This window comes from Triturus cristatus, chromosome 2_2 (genome assembly GCF_964204655.1).
Source record: "Triturus cristatus chromosome 2_2, aTriCri1.1, whole genome shotgun sequence".
In the NCBI taxonomy this organism is placed as follows: Eukaryota; Metazoa; Chordata; class Amphibia; order Caudata; family Salamandridae; genus Triturus; species Triturus cristatus.
In genome coordinates this window covers 1,167,321,933-1,167,339,999 of record NC_140582.1, presented here as the reverse complement: position 1 = coordinate 1,167,339,999, position 18,067 = coordinate 1,167,321,933, and the positions used below count along the sequence as shown (strand labels likewise).

Below are 18,067 nucleotides of genomic sequence, written 5' to 3'. Positions count from 1 at the left end.
TGTATATAAAGGGAGCTCACACAGTCCTCGGCGGACTACCCCACCAGTCTGTTAGTAGATGGCAGGCGGGTGTGGGTGCTCCCCAAGAGGTCTTGTTTTTTTGTTTTTAAGATACAATTTAACTTGCCAATATATTTGCTGTATATGCCATGTATACTATTTTCCTATGCTATTTTGTCCCTAAATTGGTGTTTTCTTATTGAGCATTTCATATTTATATTACATCTGCAAAGCTGCTTTCTATTAGGTTTTAGGTAGGTACGGGAGTATTGTCAGTATTTTAGATCAAGTGTGTTATGCATTCTGAGAAATATTTTCTTTGAATTATACTGTTTTCATGGTACATTTATAAATGTGTCTTTGAGGTTTTCTGAAGTTTCTCTCTCCAAACAAGTTCAATGCCTTCTGATTCATGCAGGGTCACTATATTTGTATTTTTATGCCTTTGTCTTGCAGTTTTTTTGAAGTTGCACCTTCTTAATAAAACTGTTAGGCTTTCAGTCTCAGTTTCCATGACTCACATGTCTGTTTCCTTCATTTTTAGAGCGAGCGTTCCCAGACACCCCGGCTCAGATTAAGGTGCCCCTTTTGTCCCCAACTCCCTCGATCATACGGTGAAGGTTCCCTGAGCCATGTGCTCAGCCCCCTGCCCTCTTGACCCTTAAAAAATCTCCCTCCAACATCTCCCCTGTGCTTTGTTGTTGGATGCCCACCATTATATCTCTGCTTGCACCTTTTGTGTAATGACGACTAGATACTCCCAACTCCCTGTGTCTTGAGACCAGCTGTTGGTAAGCCATTCCTGGAATGGGCACATGTGCAGGCGGCCGTGAGGGATAAGTGGGATGCATGATGCCATCATGCCCTTCAGTTTCATGACCTTCCTCACTGTCAGATTGTCCCTTCAGGTAGAGGGTCACTTCTTGATGGATAGCCTGTATCCATTTTTTTGTGGGGTACACTTTTGCACTCTTGAGTGTAATCTTGCTCCTAGAAAGTTTTTTCCCCTTTCTGGTTTTGTTGAAGATTTTTTGTGGTTTATTGAGAAACCCAGTTTCTGTAGTGTTTGGATGGCAGTTTGAACATCATTGTAGCATGTTTGCTTTGAGTGTGCCCTTATGAGCCCGTCGTACAGATAGGGATAGACATGGATTTCTTCCTTTCTTAGATGAGCCACCACTGCAGCTAGGCACTTTGTAAAGACACGTGGAGCTTTATCCCGAAGAGGAATACTTTGAACTAATAATGTGTTCCATTGTGTAGGAACCTCAGGTACTTTCTCTGTCTTTTGTTCAAAGTGATATACAAGTAGTCATCCTTGAGGTCTATTGTTGCCATGCCGTCTCCCTTTTGAATTTGTGGAATTATCTCTTGAAGACTACACAATTTTGAAGCGTTGTGTTAGTATGAACCTGTTTATCAACCTTAGGTCCAGAATTGGCCTTAGAATGAGGTCCTGTTTTGGTACTAGGAAGTATGGTGAGTAGTTTCCTTTGAAACATTCCTGTTTTGGTACTACTTCTATTGCTTGTTTTTGGATTAGTTCCTTGATCTCTGAAATTTATTTGTTTTCAGAAATGTTCTTGTTTTTGGTAGGTTTGAAAGTGGTGGTGTTAGCTCTATGCACTGCCCGTACTTTACCAAATTTAATATCCAATTGTCTGTTGTGATTTTTTCCCACTGTTCGATGTAAAAGGATATTCTTTCCCCTACAGGTGTTTTGTGTGGGTTCTTTCCTGTGAATGAGTCAGTTAGAGCCATAACTCTTCCTCTGGGGGTTTGGCCTCTATCTCTCCCCAAAAGGGCTGCTTCTGCTGTTGCCAGCCTTGGTAACTTCCATGTTGACTTGATTGTTTCTCAGGGCTTTGACCTTTCGGTTCCTGTGGTTTTTCTGTTGTTGAAACCACCTCTTTTAAATGAACCTCTCTGCTGTAGGGTTCCCATCGCCTAGCAGTCTTGTTGTCCTTTTTAGGTCTCGGCTGCGAAGGCTGCGCTTGCGCAGTCTCGCTCCGAGATTTAATGACTTGGAGAAGAGGGGCTTGAATCCGCCCCTCTTCTCCCCTGTTCTCCATTGGCTGGCCTCTTGAATGCTGGCCAGCCAATGGAGAAGAGGTCAGTCATTCAGATTAGGCCCCGTCCTTTTCGGATCGGGGGCGTGTTTTTTGCAAGAAGTCTCAAGGAGGAGACAACAGCAAAACACGCCCCCGAATCCGAAAATGCCGCTGCCTTTCTCCGAGGCATTTCTGCTCTGCCTCGGAAAAAGGCAGTCGTGTGCTCGTCCGCTCCCCCTGCGTCCGGTGGCCAAATGTTACAGGTATGAAAGGGCTACGCGCGCCATCGTTGAAAGTAAGTAAGCACACGCAAGACAATGCGACACTATGAGTGCTTTTCATTGTCGTGCGTCTGCACTACTCCTGTTTTGAGGTGCTGCAGCCTCGTTCACTTATGGGTTCGAACAAGGCCAGGCAAAAGTGTGCTAATTTGTCTCACTTAGGAAGTGGCGGGGCTGAAGAGATCGATCTTTGTAGAAGACCAAAGCCCTGGCACATAGACTGATCGTGGCTAGCCTTTAAGCAGGGCATTGATCAGCCTGTGTATTTTCATAAACAATTTAGAGAATGTATTAGGTGTTCGACTGCTTGTGTGGGCTTTACGTGTCTGTTAGGGGCTCGGGGGTACACGTCTTATTCACAGCTGTAAACTGCGGTGCTGCTACTCTCAACCTCTCCCCAAGTCCAGGTAAACTAAGGTTACTCTGGTGGCGTCTGGCTGCCCCGCTGGACTCTGCGGCAGCACTGACCTGTTGACATCTCGGCTTCAAATGGTGTTTGTTGCCAGAGGGGTTTCTTCTAATTGCACCAGAAGCAGAGGCAGTCGCCGCCATCAGCTAATGCAAACTACAGCCCTGCAGCCACAGCCCGAAGCCCATCACGCACTCCAGTCACAAGGGACCCGCTAATTTCCAGACTGCGTCTCCCCAACCCCTCCTTAGCCCTAGCCCCCCTCTCCACTCCCACATTACACATTTGGGAGAGGATATGGTCCGTCGGCTAGACTGCCGACTTTGGTGCTGGAAACCCGGGTTCGAGCCTATGGGTCGCATCCACATCCTGTGATTCTGGGCAAATCACTTCTTCTCCCCGTGCCTGAATGTGTACTGTAAATACGGTGCTCGTGTAAAGCGCTCCAATACCTTCGGGTCGAGTTCGTGCTATATAAGTATGCAACAACAACAAAAAAAACGCTAGACTCTAACCAATAGGAGTGTCGGACTCTCGCAGACGCTGGTCTGCCTCACATAGAAACCATAATCTCCCTCCCGATTGTGAGAAAGTGGCTCTGTATATACTGTTCCAAAAGGTAGCCAGGTCCTCCGGGGTTGGTGAGGTTGCTGGCCACGAGAGATGCCGCGCTGGTGCAGGTTTGAGAGTCGACAGGCCGGTAGGGCTGAGGCCAAAGCAGTTGGTGTCGTCTTCTCTTTTTAGCAGCTGCAGGGCAGGTCCTTGTTCTTCTTGCTCTTCTTGTAGTTTTCTATCTGGAATCTGAGGAAGGAAGGTTCAGGGTGCCCCTAAATACTAGATTTAGGGGCGTTACAGGTAGGTGAAGGCCAGGGACCAATGGGTCCTTGCCCTGGGGTGGGTACACCCCCTATCCTGCCCCTCTCCTGTGGGAGGGGGGCAGTAGCCTAATCCTGATAGGGTAGGGCCTCCCATCTTCAAGATGGCGAGAGCCCGGAGATGTGCTTCGCCTCCCCCACCTGAGGGGTGGGGTGGGCAGGCTGGCACATCCTCTGTCCTTGTATGGGGTTTCCGGCCAAGCTTCCCGCCAGAGTGGGGGGTTGCAGTGGCCTGGGGAAACTCCAAATGGCGGAATGCCTTTGAAGCTTCCCTTTGCTCGCCATGGGGGAGGAGATTTCTCACCTCACCCAGGATGTGCATTGTTGCAGGCCCGGGAGAGCAGGAGCTCTCCCACCCAGGGGTCCAGCAATGTGTCTGCTGTGTGGCAGCCTGGGCAGCCTCAGAGCAGACGTGGATTGTAAGTTAGCTGCAAGGGGGCATCTCTAAGATGCCCTCTGGGGTGCTTAGTACATTAAATCCCATACTGGCATCAGTGTGGGTTCAATGTGCTGAGAAGTTTGATACCAAACTTCCCAGGCTTTAGTGTTGCCATTATGGTGCTGTGGAGCTCGTGTTTGACGAGCTCTCAGCACCATGTACTCTTAAATGACAGCACTGCACTTACAGCGCCCAGGAATGGACCCGGGTACTGTAGGGGCACAGGGCTCCTGCTCCTGTGCCCACACCATAGGCGTAATGCACCCAGCTAGAGGGGTGGCTGACATATGACTTGGCAGTGTAGGTGATGGGCATGGTACACAGTGATGTGTGCCATGTCGACTCTTTGTTTTGTCCTGCACCCAGACACTCAGCCTGCAAGGGCAGTGTGTGTGTGTAAGGGTACAGGGCCTCTGAGGGTGGCACAATGAGTGCTGCAGCCCTTAGAGGCCTTCCCTGGTCACAAGGCCCTGGGTACCATTTACTAGGGGCTGACATGTGGCTAGGGTTTGCCAATTTGGAGTTTGTGTGGTTTAAGGAAGGAACATAGGCCCTGGGCACCTGATTGGCAGGAACCCAGGGTACACTCAGTCAAAGTTCATTCAGCAATTTAGCAAAAAGTGGGGGCATACCATGCAAGAAAGATGGTAATTTCTCACACCGATTGGCTGTCTGTGCCAACGAGAGCCAGGGGTAAACTCTAATCACGGAAAGAGCCCGTTCTCCACTGTGGCTCATCGCATTAACGCGAGCTCGTGGCAGTGCTGGGAGTTTCCCAGAATTAGTTTAATCGTAATCCCTGTTGACTGATTTTGAAGGGCTGTGTTTATGTGGTATACAAACCCCAGTGATCAAGTATAACCGCCGATTTTTTTATTAAATAAGTATCTTCTCTTGAGCGTCTCAAGGGAATGCTTCCGTTTCACACTAACCTGCGGTCCTGCAAGAGGGAGGGGAGCCAGGGCCCCGATAGTTATCTTGCAGGGTGACAGCGGTGTGCGGCTCAAATCTGTCAGTGTTTGTGAAGGAGTATTTGGAAATAATTACTGCACGCCTCCAAGCGTTGACATACTTTGCCCAGTTGTTGCATCATCTCATTTCTTGTGTTGTTTGCCGCCTCTGTAGACGTTGTAATTAATATTCTCCAGATACAGCGATGATCCGTTCCAAATCAAGTGCGGAGTCACTCCATTGCGAGTGATTAGCAACGGTTGTCATTTCAAAACCCTTATTAACCGGCCTTGACGAAGCCAATAGGCCCCTTCACATGAGCGCCTTTGGCAATGGATTTTAGCTGCTGTGCTCTAATGCACTTTTTTAATATTATAAAAACGAACAAACGGGAGTGGGTTGGGGGACAAGTCAACAGAGGCAGGGCTGGAGAGGAGGACGTGGATGGGATTAGGACATACAAAATGTGGAAGCACACGGACAACGGAAGGTAGACGCAAGAGCGAGGGAGGCAAATGGACAGTGGAAAGAGGTTGAGGTAGCAAGCGCAACGGAGATCCGACGGAAGGGGTAGGGGCAGCAGGTTGACTGCAGAAATTGGGCCAGAGGGGCTGAGGAAGCAAACTGACAACTGTGGGTGGGAGGAGCCGGGGAAGCAAGCTGACAGCGGATCATGGGTGGGACTGAGGAAGCAGGCTGGCAAGGGAGGATAGTGTTTAAACAAAAAGTACAAAGTAGCTCCTGAAAAATAAGCAGTGGAAGGACACAAGTTGCGCCCAGGGGAGAAACCAACAGAAAAGGAGGAAGAAAACGCCTACAAAAGCTTACAAATGAGAAGCTATCAAATTACAGTGACAATGAAGCCAACCAATGGCAAGCACTTGGTGTGCTCTAAGCCTAGTGTAAGCTAACGAGAGGTCTCGTAGCAGAAAACTATGCGCTGTCTTAGGCAAGAACTAACAAGCATTTACAATGCAACGGTCTCGGCATTGTTAAAGTTAGAGGTATTGGCATTGCTCATGACATTATTTTTGTTTATGTTTTTGTTTTTAAAACATGTAGAGAAACGGCATTGTTGTTTACAATGTCAATAGCTTAGTCAGTGTGTGTGTAGGTGGCTCTGTGTGTGGGTGCAAATGCAATAGGTCTTGCATTTGAGAGTGATTAAGCTATTGACATTGTAAATAACAATGCCGTTTCTTTAAATGTTTTAAAAACAAAAACAAACAAAAATAATGTCATGAGCAATGCCAATAGCTCTAACTTTACCAATGCCGAGACCATTGCATTGTAAATGCTTGTTCAATCTGCTGAAGGGATTCATCCACTTCCTTCCCAAAAGAGTGTGTCCCCAGTGAACTGTCTATTGGGGATAGAGGTTTGAACCTCCTGTTTGAATCCTGATATCCTGAGCCAGGCATGTCTTCTGAGTTTGGTGCCTACTGACAGTGTCTGCGGCATCAAGGGCTGACTTAAGGCATGTATTGGCCACGTTTTTACCTTCCTGGACAATAGATCTTTCTCTTTTCTTGTCCTCTTCGGGCAGTTTATTGAGAATCTCCTCTATTTCGTCCCTCTGTTGGGGTCTATTTATTTAGTAGGGCGTTGGAATTTGCGATGCCCCACTGTGTTGACGCTTCCTTTTCCATTCTTCTCCCCACTATGTCCATTCTCTTCCTCCCCTTTTCTGGTGGAGGGCCGGTATTGGAGACTGCATTAACCCTTGGATTTCTTTTCCACCGTGGGTGTTACACCCTTTCTTGATCTGGTTCCTTGAAGGCTTCTTTGCCTTGAGCCAGTATGCTAGGAAGCATTGGGAGATATTGAGGCCGCTTGATGGCAAGGGCTGGGGTTTCAAGGAGAAAACATGCGTCTCTTTTTTCTTCCTCGAGGGCGACTCCGAAATGGTCTGCTGCCTTTTTGACTAAGCCATTGTAGAAGGTCATGTCGTCTGGTGGTGATGCTTTCGAAGGATAACTGCATACCTCCTCTTCGGGCCTCTCTGTGTCTAGATCATTCCATGAATCCTCAAAATTTTCAGAGATTTCCTTCTCCTCAGGTAGGTCACCATATTCCTCTGGATCTTTTTCGCGAGGTTCTGGGGTTGGGGGTGAGTCAAAGATATCTCTTCTTCTCCCTCTGCGTCTTCCGCCTCTTTGGCGTCGACGTTTTCTGTTTCGTCAACTGTGGCTTTGGGGATTTGATAATCCTTCAGAAACGCGTCAAACTCCTTTTTCTGTATATGATGTCTTACCTTATCCGTTTTCTTCGTTTATTTGCTCACCTTCTTGTGGGCGTGGATTTTTTCGGTGTCCCCTTCTAGAATTTTACCGTCTGATCCCTCGTGCGTCGATTCTGCTGGTACTTCACGTTCATCGTTGCTGGAGAAACCCAGGTCTTTGAGGGATGTTTTCCTAGAGGTCTGCGACATTGTGGCGTAGTGGGCCTCTTTGGTTTCAGCGGCGTCAAAGTGTTAGACAGGAATACTGTGCAGGCCTGAGTCCTTGTCCTGATGATTCTTGGACCGGCACAGGAACGCGGACGTCGTGGGGGTCGCGTTGAGCGTACTTGTCGTGGCACTTGGGACAAAACTTGAAAGGGGTGTTTCCCATGTCCCCTACCTTGCCATTTGTGGACCGATGAGGTCCTCTGTGGTGTCGTTGCCGGAGCTCTACTCGTCTCCGGTTATGGCGTCAATGAAAGGCGAGATTCACACTAGCCTTTTTTCAGTTCTCTTGAAGTTTATGGGGAAAAAATCTGAAAAATCTTCAGGGCTTCTCATCTTGCTCCCAGACCCAACGGCAGAAAGAAGAATCTGAAGATGGCTACCACGCACGTCGACCTCCAGGATATCTTCTGATGTCACACAGGGGACGTACCTGGCACCAAATGGGGGTCAACAGCGGCCAGAATAAGAGAAAAAAAAAAAAACAAGGACAATTCCGGACCCAACCACTAGATGGCAAAAAAATGCACAGCATGTCAATGCAGAAAGGGATTCACGCTGCAAAACCTGGTCAGTATAGTAGATTCTAATACAAAAGCAGAGACCTTCCAATCTTATTGCATCATCACCTAAGCTCATGTAAAATGGTCGTGTGCCAAAGGGGGGGGGGGATATGAATGATTTAGAGAAACTAATGTGCAGATTGAAGGCAGTGTCAAAGACTTAGGATTTTAGACAAGCTGAAAAGGTTGTTACTATAGCCTCTGATATATATATAAGAATGTCATCGGCATATAGAGACACTGTGTGTGATATCTGCTAGAGGGATGGCCCCTCTTCTGTCTTGACTTGATGGCTAGGAGCTCCATAGCGCAAGTAGGAGGGAGATGGGCATCCTTGACTGGTTTCCTTATTGACATCAAATGATGCAAAGATTAATTTACCCAACCAGACCCAAACTGTGAAAGCCATGTAGAAGAGCCTGATCAAAAGAGTAATAAGCTTCCAAAAAATTAATTTCAGGAGGACCACAAAGAGATAATCCAATTCTAGAGTATCAAAGGTGTTCTCAAGGTCCAAAGCAGGCGGAAAAGGTCATAATTTTTTGGCTGCTTCCATTGATTTATATAGCCTTTTTATATTCAATGACATATTACGTCTAGGGACAACGCTGTTGTAGTCTGGGTGAATGAATTGGGGCAACACCCAGATTATATGGCTCAACAAACTTTTCCTGATTATTTTGTAATCAGTTTATAACTGCTATAGGCCTATAAAAGGCCGGGGACTACTGATCCCTCCCAGATTTATGTACAATTATCAATTATTCTTGAAGTGTCGGTGGAAGGGAACCCTTTGCTAGTTCCCTCTTCTACATCGCTGCTAATCGTAGTGACAGAATGGTAGATTATGTTTGACAGAACTCAACTTTGAAAGCCTTCCATTGCAGGAGTCCTTCGAGTCGGTAGCTCATGTATGGCGGCTTTGATCTCCTGGACTGTGATAACAACCAGTTCAATTAGTGAGTTCGAGGTTACTAGTGACAATAGGAGGTCATCAAGTAAACTAATAATCTCCCCTTCCGGGTTATGATGTAGACTTTAATATAGTGTTTGAGACAAGGCATTAAAAACATCAATCATTTCTTGCTCGGAATACACTAAGTAACTGAATTGTCTGCAGTGTTGTAACCGTGCGAGTATCTTCCCTATTAATGAGCCAGGCCAATAATATATCTGCTTTGTTTCCTACTGTGTGAATTGGATTTACATTGGTGGCACAAACAAGGCATTTCAATGTTTTGGGTAATGTTGCTACCTTCTTGAGGGCAGCATGCTGAGGCCTGTGGTGTAGGGTCTTTTTTTAACTGTGAATTAGCTCTTCTTATTTCGGCCAATCTAGTTTGCCATTGAGAGATCTGGAGGCACTAACTGCCTTGTGTATATAATAGCCACACAACTTTAAAGGCCTTCCACTCAGCAGTTAAAGTAGTGGAGCTCTTGTTATCCTGAAAATAATAAGGGATCCCTTCGCTTAGAGTATCTTGGAAGGTTCTGCCGCCATACATCATACTATGAAGGCACCACAATGGAATTGACAAAACGGGTGGATACCAGGACAACTGTCCTTGTAAGAGACTCTGATTGGATATGTTCTAACCTAGAAAGTCTAGTAAGGTGCTGGGCTTAACAAACTATCCAGTCTAGAAGATGTATAAATCTTGTGTGGAGGAATAATAAAAGTACAGCCCGACATCAGGGTTATGGAGCTCACAGATGTCTGATAACATCCATTGTTTAAGCCATAGTGATGGAGACTTAACATTGTTATGGTCTGGGCATGCAGAGAATACGGGTGGGTGGGACCGATCTAATGTGGTGTCTAAAACACAATTAAAATCAATTGTGTACAATTTGTATACAATAGGTTTCTTTTCTGCATCATAATCACTCATGCTCCACATTGATCTACGTTTTTCATCACTGCCCCTTGTTTGGCGATCCTCAGAAGACCATTTAAGTGCCACATCAGTCATTGGTACTCAGGCTACCATGTGGTACCAAAGCTGTCAGACATCATCCCTATTCTGGTTTTGATAAATGTCTGTGGAACATTCTAAATCCTACAACACTTTTGCACTTCAAAAGTATCTGAAGTACTGCAGAAAACTGAAGAGCCCTTGATGTTCTCAAAAGGGGAGAACCGGGCCCCAAAACTTTAGTGATACTCACCAGGTTCCAGTCTGCCACAATCTCCTGTAACTTCCCAAATTAACCTAAGAAATGTGGGTCTGTAGCACCCCGAGTACTTAGTTATAACTGTGGACTTCTAGAAGTTATTGAGTTGGCAATCCACTCAACAAACACCTGCTTCAATCTTATTGTCCGAGAGACTACCTCACATTGGCAAGCGGAGGTTGCTGCATATCATCTTCCATCCTCCGCTCTCCCATAGTGTCAGAATCTCTAGGTGAGTATTAAGTTTCTAATTGCTTACAGCCGTTTCTGAATCTGATGAGTGGACTTTTACAATGTACTCCAGTCCGGGACACTCCTTTTGGCTAGAGTAGTGCCTTTTCCTGCCATTTTGAGGTCTCCAAGTGACCCTCTCCTTCCCTGGCCGGTCAGACTGATGAATTTCCAGTGACAAGTATGGTCTGGGTCGCACTGCATATCGATTTTCCTCCCATCTCCATGCATCTCTTGGCGTTGCGAAGTGTGTCTTCTTGTTAAAATGAACCTTGAGCTTTGCCTGGTAGAGCAGCATCTATTTCAGACTCAGTGCGTGTTGTTTACTTTTGATACACTCAAATAAATTTGTCTGTAACCACTATTTTCATTTAGTCTGGGAATATTAACATGAAGTGGGACTCGTATGTGATGGTTTCTTTTCCGCTCACTGACTGTAGGACCTTGTTAGGCCTTTAAAATTAACAAGCTTCGGAATCATAAGTTTTAGCAGGGCACCTGGACGGGGGGAGCTTGGGGGCAATAGAAGGTTTGATGTCCCATTCCACCACAAAGCATGTTGATATAGCTTCTATTTTAACAATGGTCCTCAGACAATGCTCTAGAACTCTTTTACCTTCAGTCCCTCCAGGAAGCCTATACATCTTGAATTGTTCCACTGCATTCTTCCCTCTGTATTTCCCACGCAAATCTTCAGAGTCCATGATGCCGCAGTCAGTCAAGTCACTGTGGTCTGCAGCTTTGACTATATATTCAAGGTCTTATATACAAGGTCTTATATACATAGCTCTCAGCTTCCATTACTCTATTAACCAGCTTTCTCAAATCTTGACAAATCAGGGTTACATTCATACCCATTTTTCTTACTTCCAGTGCCACGCAGAAGTGAGAATGGAGTAGCCAGTTTCCACCTCAGCTTGTTCTTGCTCAGTCTCTCCTTTAACCAGGAAGCCAGTACAGTCACCCTCTGAAGATCTATACCTCTGCCCAATGGGTTGGATGCATCTCTGCCTTCAGCAGTCTCTCTTCTCAACCCCTTAACGTCTCTTTAATCTGGCACCGCACTTTGCCATCCTGTTTTTTTGTTTTTACAGCAGCAGTGAGGGAACCTCCATCAGACTGCCAATGCACCATCAATCTCTGCATCAGTTTATTCTCTTGCTTCACCTGCGTGGTCTATTGCCCCTGCTCTCATGCATACTTTTCTTTCATGTTGTCTCTGCCAGCCTTCAGTCACATACATTCCCCGACAGTTTGAAAGGCTGCAAGGTAGGACGCATGTGCCTTTGGCTCCGTGGAGTGTCACCCCTGCCTCCTCTTAGTATGATGGGCCGAAAGAGGTGAGATTTATGTAGTATGTCAGGCACCTGGTCGAAACTCCTATAAAGAGCGTCCGCCAGTCAAGTCACTACCAGCGCTGACCCTCAAGTGAGATGATACTCTTTAAGTTAGCAAAAATATTCTGAAAAACCAAGCACCAAAAGGACTGAGCTCAGTTCTACATGAGCTTGTTTCAGGAGCTTGAAACAATAACTGAGGTACCAACAAGTCACAAACTAAGATAGGATACTGCTGCCTTTCAATTGCTGCATGACCCCAGTTTTCTTTAATATTTGCCTTTATAAAAAAGATTTGTAAAATATATTTGTCACTTCTTTTTACAGTAGTGACTATTTTTTAAGGTAGCTTAGTTAAGAGAAAATAATGAAATGTGGGTAATACAGCAAGTGGATAAACTGCCCATAGTTTCCATATTTGTTTGATTTTTTAACAGTAAAATTGACATGTCCAAGGAGAGTGCGCTGGAATTGGTACAGTGCTGGGGCTATTCAACGCTTATTGCTATCCTCCAAGGATATACATAACGCTCTCCTCGTATTCCCTCAATTATGGAGGCATAATTGTAGAGGCAATCGCTTTAACTGTTCAATCCAAGCGGATTTCACCTTGTTATTAGGCAAAACATTCCCAGCCAAAACACATTTCAATATTGGAAAAGGAATATTTGCCTTTGAAAAGGCACAGTTGCCACACAGGAACAGATATTCTATTTCCTCTACTGAAAAAGTGTTTTGGGATCACACAAATAGGCAGAGATACCATGGTGTTAAAAACAAGGATTCCATCATGAACATGTTTAATATGTATACCCTTTCACTTTGTCCTTAAAAAAAAAAAAAAAAAAAAAATCAAATCATACTGGTTTGCAGAACTCTGAACATGGCTCATGTTTAACATGGTCACAAAATTAAGTACACAAATTCCTGCATTAAAGACACACACCAGTATTACGCATTAACGTCTTTACTGAATTCGTTAACAGCAAAGATGAAAGATACTTTTTTATGAATAAAATGTTTTAAAAATGATGTCAACTACTTTTTCCAAAAGAAATCTGGACCAGAGATCATGGCCTCCAACAATCAACGAGGAGCAAGACAGTCCATAAATAACATTCTTTGCATTTTCTCCTCGTCTTGGACTGCTCGTTCAAGATACCACAATAACTTGAAAAGAAACACATACGACAAGAGTAGAATCTATTAAACTTCCGGAGGCACAATGCGTCTTCTCTCCGCTAACTGTCCGACTTAACAGGCGGTGATTAAGGTAGGGGGTCATTTATCCTGGAATGAGAGAGAAAGAAAGTTAAGGGCAAGGATTAGGGCAAATGGAGAACACTTGCCTTTTGTGGTGATAAAACTGATCCAAGTCTAGAAGCTCCTATTATAAAAATGAAAAACATATCAATTACACGGTAAACAACATGAGGAATAGGTTGGGAAAATGTTCTACACAAAAATTCCCAAAACCAATCAGCAGCTTGTGCCTAAAACAGAAGTAGCTGTGTGTCAAGGTGAACTAATCATATAAGCAAAGTAAAGGTAAAAGAATGGCAAAATTTAGACGAAATTTGGACAGCTCCTGGCCAAAGAGTCACCTCTACAGAGGTGGTTTATTGTATTTATCCAAAGGCAACAGGCCCTAAACAATCAACTGAAGAAATACAAAAACATAAGAAATGCAGCAGAAAAGAACCAGAAACGAGTATTGGTGATGAAGGGACAAGGCAAAAGATAATTTGCTAAAATGGAACAATAAACTCCGGGGAAGGACCAGCAGCATAGTTTGGGTATATATATTTTCCGTGGTTGGCGGTCCCATGTGGGAGCTACCAAAAACAGTGTGAGGGATGTTTGCCTGAGTTTCCAAAACGAAAGGAGCAGAAGAGGCGCAAAAGCGTAGGCAAATATTTGACATTCATCCATTGCCTTTGGATAGAGGGTGTGGGAACCTGGAGGCGAAGTTTGCGAGTTTTGAGTTTCCACCGTCGCGAACAGATCTATTTGTGGAAATCCCAATTGCTGAAAGTATGGAAGGAGAACTTGGGGATTAAGTTCCCACTCGTGTATTTGCTGCCACTTTCTGCTGAGGTCGGCAATCTGATTGTTTACTTCTGGAAGTTGCTTTGCCAGAAGATGACTCCTGTGATGGATTGCCCAGCTCCAAATGCTCTGAGAGAGGCGTGACAGTTGGAGTGTGTGTGTCCCCCCCCCCCCCCCCCCGTTTTTGTATATACTACATAGCTATCATGTTGTTCGTGTAGACTAGGACAACTTTGCCTATGAGATGAAACTGAAAAGCTTTCAGCGCTAGAAATACTGCTAGAAGCTCTAGATAGTTGATGTGGAGATGTTTGTGCTTGTTGTCCCAGGAAGTCTGGATTGTGTAATTGTGGAGATGGGCACCCCAATCTGTGAAGATGGGTCTGTTAGCACGATCTGTGGTTGAGGTTGATACAGGGACACCCTTTTAATAAATGTTGTGTGTTCCACCACTGCAGAGAGCGATGGGTGCCGCTGCCCACCAACACTAGATCGTTAAATTGACCAAGTGACTAATTCCACTGAGGTGCTAAGCATTCTTGTAGAGGACCCATGTGCAGTCTTGCATGGGGCACTATTAAAATGCAGGACGCCATCATTCCTAGCAGTTGCATGAAAGTTCTGGCTGGCAAGGTTTGGTTGGCTTGAAACTGTAGCAACAGAATTTAGATATTGTGAATTCTGGTTGCACTGGGAGAGGCTAGAGCTGTGTAAGTGTTGAGAGTGGCTCCTAGATAAGACTATCTGTGAAGGCTGCAGGTGAGACTTTTGCGCATTGAAAACTCAATTGGTGGCGTAGGTCCAGCATGATCAGAATGTGTTGCAGACATTTGTGATACGTGCTGGCTTTGATGAGCCAGTCGTCTAGGTACCGGAAGATGTGAACGTGTTGTCTTCTGAGGGGAGCTGCCACTACTGCGAGGCATTGGGAAAAGACACTGGGAGCAGTAGGTACTTTGAATGGGAGTACTTTGAATTGGTAGCGTTTGCTTGCTATTACAAATCTGAGGTATCTGCAATGACCTGGATGAACTGGAATCTGAAATTATGCATCTTTTAAGTCTAGTGTAGACATAAAATCGTCTTGCTGTAAAAGTGGAAGCACCTGTTGAAGCCGTTACTAAATGGAACTGTTCTGACATTATGTATTTGTTGAACATTCTGATATCCAGAATCAGTCTTAAGGAACCATCCTTCTTGGGGATTAGAAAATAGAGAGAGTAAACCTCTGAACCTTGGTACTGTAATGGAATTGGGTCCATAGCACTCTTTAGTTAGAGCGATTGCACTTCTTGTTTAACTAACTGCAAGTGGTCTGAAGGGGACGCTAGGTGGTGCGCTAGCGCATGGTTGCCTCTGAGTAAGGCTCCCGCAGTCCGGTGTCATTATCCGTCTGAATTATCCTTTAGCGGTGGCTGGGAGAGCTGAAATTGCACACAACGGTCGTCTGGGAGGTCTGCTGCTGGCGAGCGAAGTTTGGAGGAAATCGGTGCATCGCTTGAGTCGGTAGCAGCTCCGGCAGATCAGCCGGACTGAGTGACAGGTGCCTGTGGAGCATATCGCCGGCGGAGAATTGTGGGACAGAGCATGGCCGCGATAACGGCTGAAGGCCTCCAGAGCGCGGACGGAGACAGCCGAGCCCGGGACGAGGCGAGAGTGGCAGACGCTGCGAGCCCACTTGCGCGGAGATACTGCGGGACACGGGAGGCGGAGGAGCCTTCTCCCCCCCCCCCCCCCCCCAATCGGGAGGTCTGCGGTGCTCGAATCGGCTGGCGCTGCGGCGGAGAGGGTCTTGACTGCCCAGGTGTTGCCGTGCTCCGACTGCTGCTAGGTGAGAGTGCGGGGAGCCACCGGGGGACGTGATGTGGTGAGCTGGAACTTCCCCTACTACCCCTTGATCGTGGCCTTGGAGTGGGGCGGTGAGGCCCCTGGGTGCTGGAGACGCGAGGTGACACTTGCATTCGACGGGGGAGCCGGAATCAGACTGGGTTGTGGTGGCACTGGTGAACGGAGGTTGAGAGACCCAAACAGCACACAAGGGACTGGCGTGGCCCATTCGGGATCCTTGATAGCGGCCGGCGCTGAGTGTGGGGCTGAGCCGGGCGGGGCGCCTGGGGCCCTGGGCATGCAGATGAGTGCTGAGGACCCGCGGCCAGGATAATTGCAGCCTAGTGGGAACCATACATGGATCCTCCCTATCGGTGGAGCACGCTGGATAACGGGCGCTGTGCACGAGCGGTGAGTGGTTGCTACTAGTGAATTTGGGCGGCCTCTCCCTGTTGAGCGCCAGGCGCGCCTCCTCAGAAGTGTTGGAAGGTAGTGACCACATACACTGGCTCTGGCAACGACGCTACTGGCTGTACAGGAGGCCTAAGGACTGTCGGTGGGACTGTACTGGCTGGAGCTGTTGAGGTGACGGTGCTTGACGTGCGGCTGACTCAGCTGGCTTGAGAATTGCGGCGCGGTCCCGCAAACTGTGAGAAATATTGCATAGCCAACAGACGGCCATGGGTAAGACGGATACGCGACAAGCTAAGCTCACGTTTGACTCTGGAAAGAAGGCCACTAAGACTGGGGAAGTGGGGCCCAACCCGGCTGCTACAGAAGGAGGTGCGGGGAATCCTGCGACTACCGCGGCCAGTCTACACGAGGTGCTGCAAGAGATGCGCCAAGGGTTTGCGACGATTGCGGACAAAGTGGACCGAATATCGTCACGTATGGATGCAGTGGTGCATAAATTGGATGCGCATGAGGAGCGCCTTAAAGGGGCGGAACAACGTATATCGGATGCAGAAGACACGGCAACACTCCATACTTCGCAGCTCTCTAGAATGGACAACCTGCTGCGAGTGATAGCATCCAAAAACGAGGATTTAGAAGCGAGAAGTCGGCGCAATAATGTCCGCATCGTAGGCATTCCGGAGACGACCAATACAGGCAAAATGGAGGACTATGTGGAAAGGATGCTACTGGCAGCGATTGGGTCGGAAGCGTTTTCTCCCTACTTTATCGTAGAACGGGCACATCGCGCTCTGGGCCCTAGGCCAAAGCCGGGTGCGACCCCCAGGCCCATCATTGCCCGGTTGCCGAACTATCGGGATCGTGATGCGGCTCTAAGAGTGGCGCGCGGCACGCGCTCCTTATCTTATGAAGGTAATTCCTATACGGTCTTCCCGGATTTCACGCCAATGGTCCAGGAGGAACGCAGGAAATTTCTAGCTGTGAAGCCCAAACTACGGAACTTGCAATTGGACTATGCATTGCTCTATCCAGCTCGGCTGCGAGTCACGTACCAGGGCAAACAACAGTTTTTCACGACCCCTCAACAGGTGGAGGATTTCCGAAGCACTACAGACGAGCTGCCAAGTCCGGGGCTGCGGCAGGGGCAGAACGGACACCGCAGCACGAGGAGGAGGTGGACGGTGGACAGTGAGTGGGGTTGATAATGTTTGCGCACTGATAACATGGGGATGCACGAACACTTGGTGAGGGCACGTTAATGGGGGAACTTGACGGCCACAGAAGGCACATTGGTCTGAATGCGATGCATAAGCCTTCCATGCTGATGCGTAAAGAGACCTGGGGAGGAGTGATGAGCAGACTGTGGGGTTGGCTCTGGCTCAGTGAGTACGAGAGCTGCTTCGTTTCTATAGGTTATATATGGCGTTGAATGTGAGTGAAGTCTCTCAGTTGCTGCTGGATATAACGCCGGACACCCCCTCTGGGTCATCGAGCCAGACTACAAGTCTCTTGTGAATCTGGAATAGATGAGGGGGAAATAGCGGTGTCACCTAGACATAATCCCTGAAGGGAAATACCCTAGCATATATGGGGTGGTTTGGAGGTGCGACTAACCTTTGTTCTTGGGGCACTTGTGGGCGGGGGGGATCCTTGGCTGGCAAGTTGGGGTGTGCTTCAGTGGGAGGGGGGAGGCGTTATGGCATGGTTGGGGGAGCGGAGGGCGGGGATGGGGGGAGGGAGTATTGAGATGGGGTTGAGTGTTGGTCTCAAGCAAAAAGTGGGGATGATGGGTTATGGGGCGTTTGTACTGCTTATTCAGGGAGGTCCGAAGCTGTGGTTGCTGAGGCGTATATTGATCAATGTGCTGCTGCAGATGCAAAGACTGATGCCAGATGACATATGGTTGCTAGGGGTGTGGGGACTTGATGAGAAATGGCTGACGTGAGGAGGGAGGTAAGGCTCACAGTCCTTTCATGGAATGTTCGTGGATTAAATGATGCTAGAAAATGTAGACAGGTG

General features: G+C 47.2%; 1 protein-coding gene across 2 annotated transcripts in view; it reads right to left on the bottom strand.

Moving 5' to 3' along the window:
• Positions 1-12,709: 12,709 nt before the first annotated feature.
• Positions 12,710-18,067, bottom strand: part of LOC146863304 (uncharacterized) — a 306,982-nt gene continuing 301,624 nt past the window's right edge. For both annotated transcript variants that reach the window (XM_085642718.1, XM_085642719.1), the window contains exon 10: positions 12,710-13,048. In XM_085642718.1, coding sequence (XP_085498844.1) covers positions 13,040-13,048 — 9 coding nt within the window. In that variant the 3' untranslated portion in view covers positions 12,710-13,039. The remainder of the gene's footprint in view (positions 13,049-18,067) is intronic.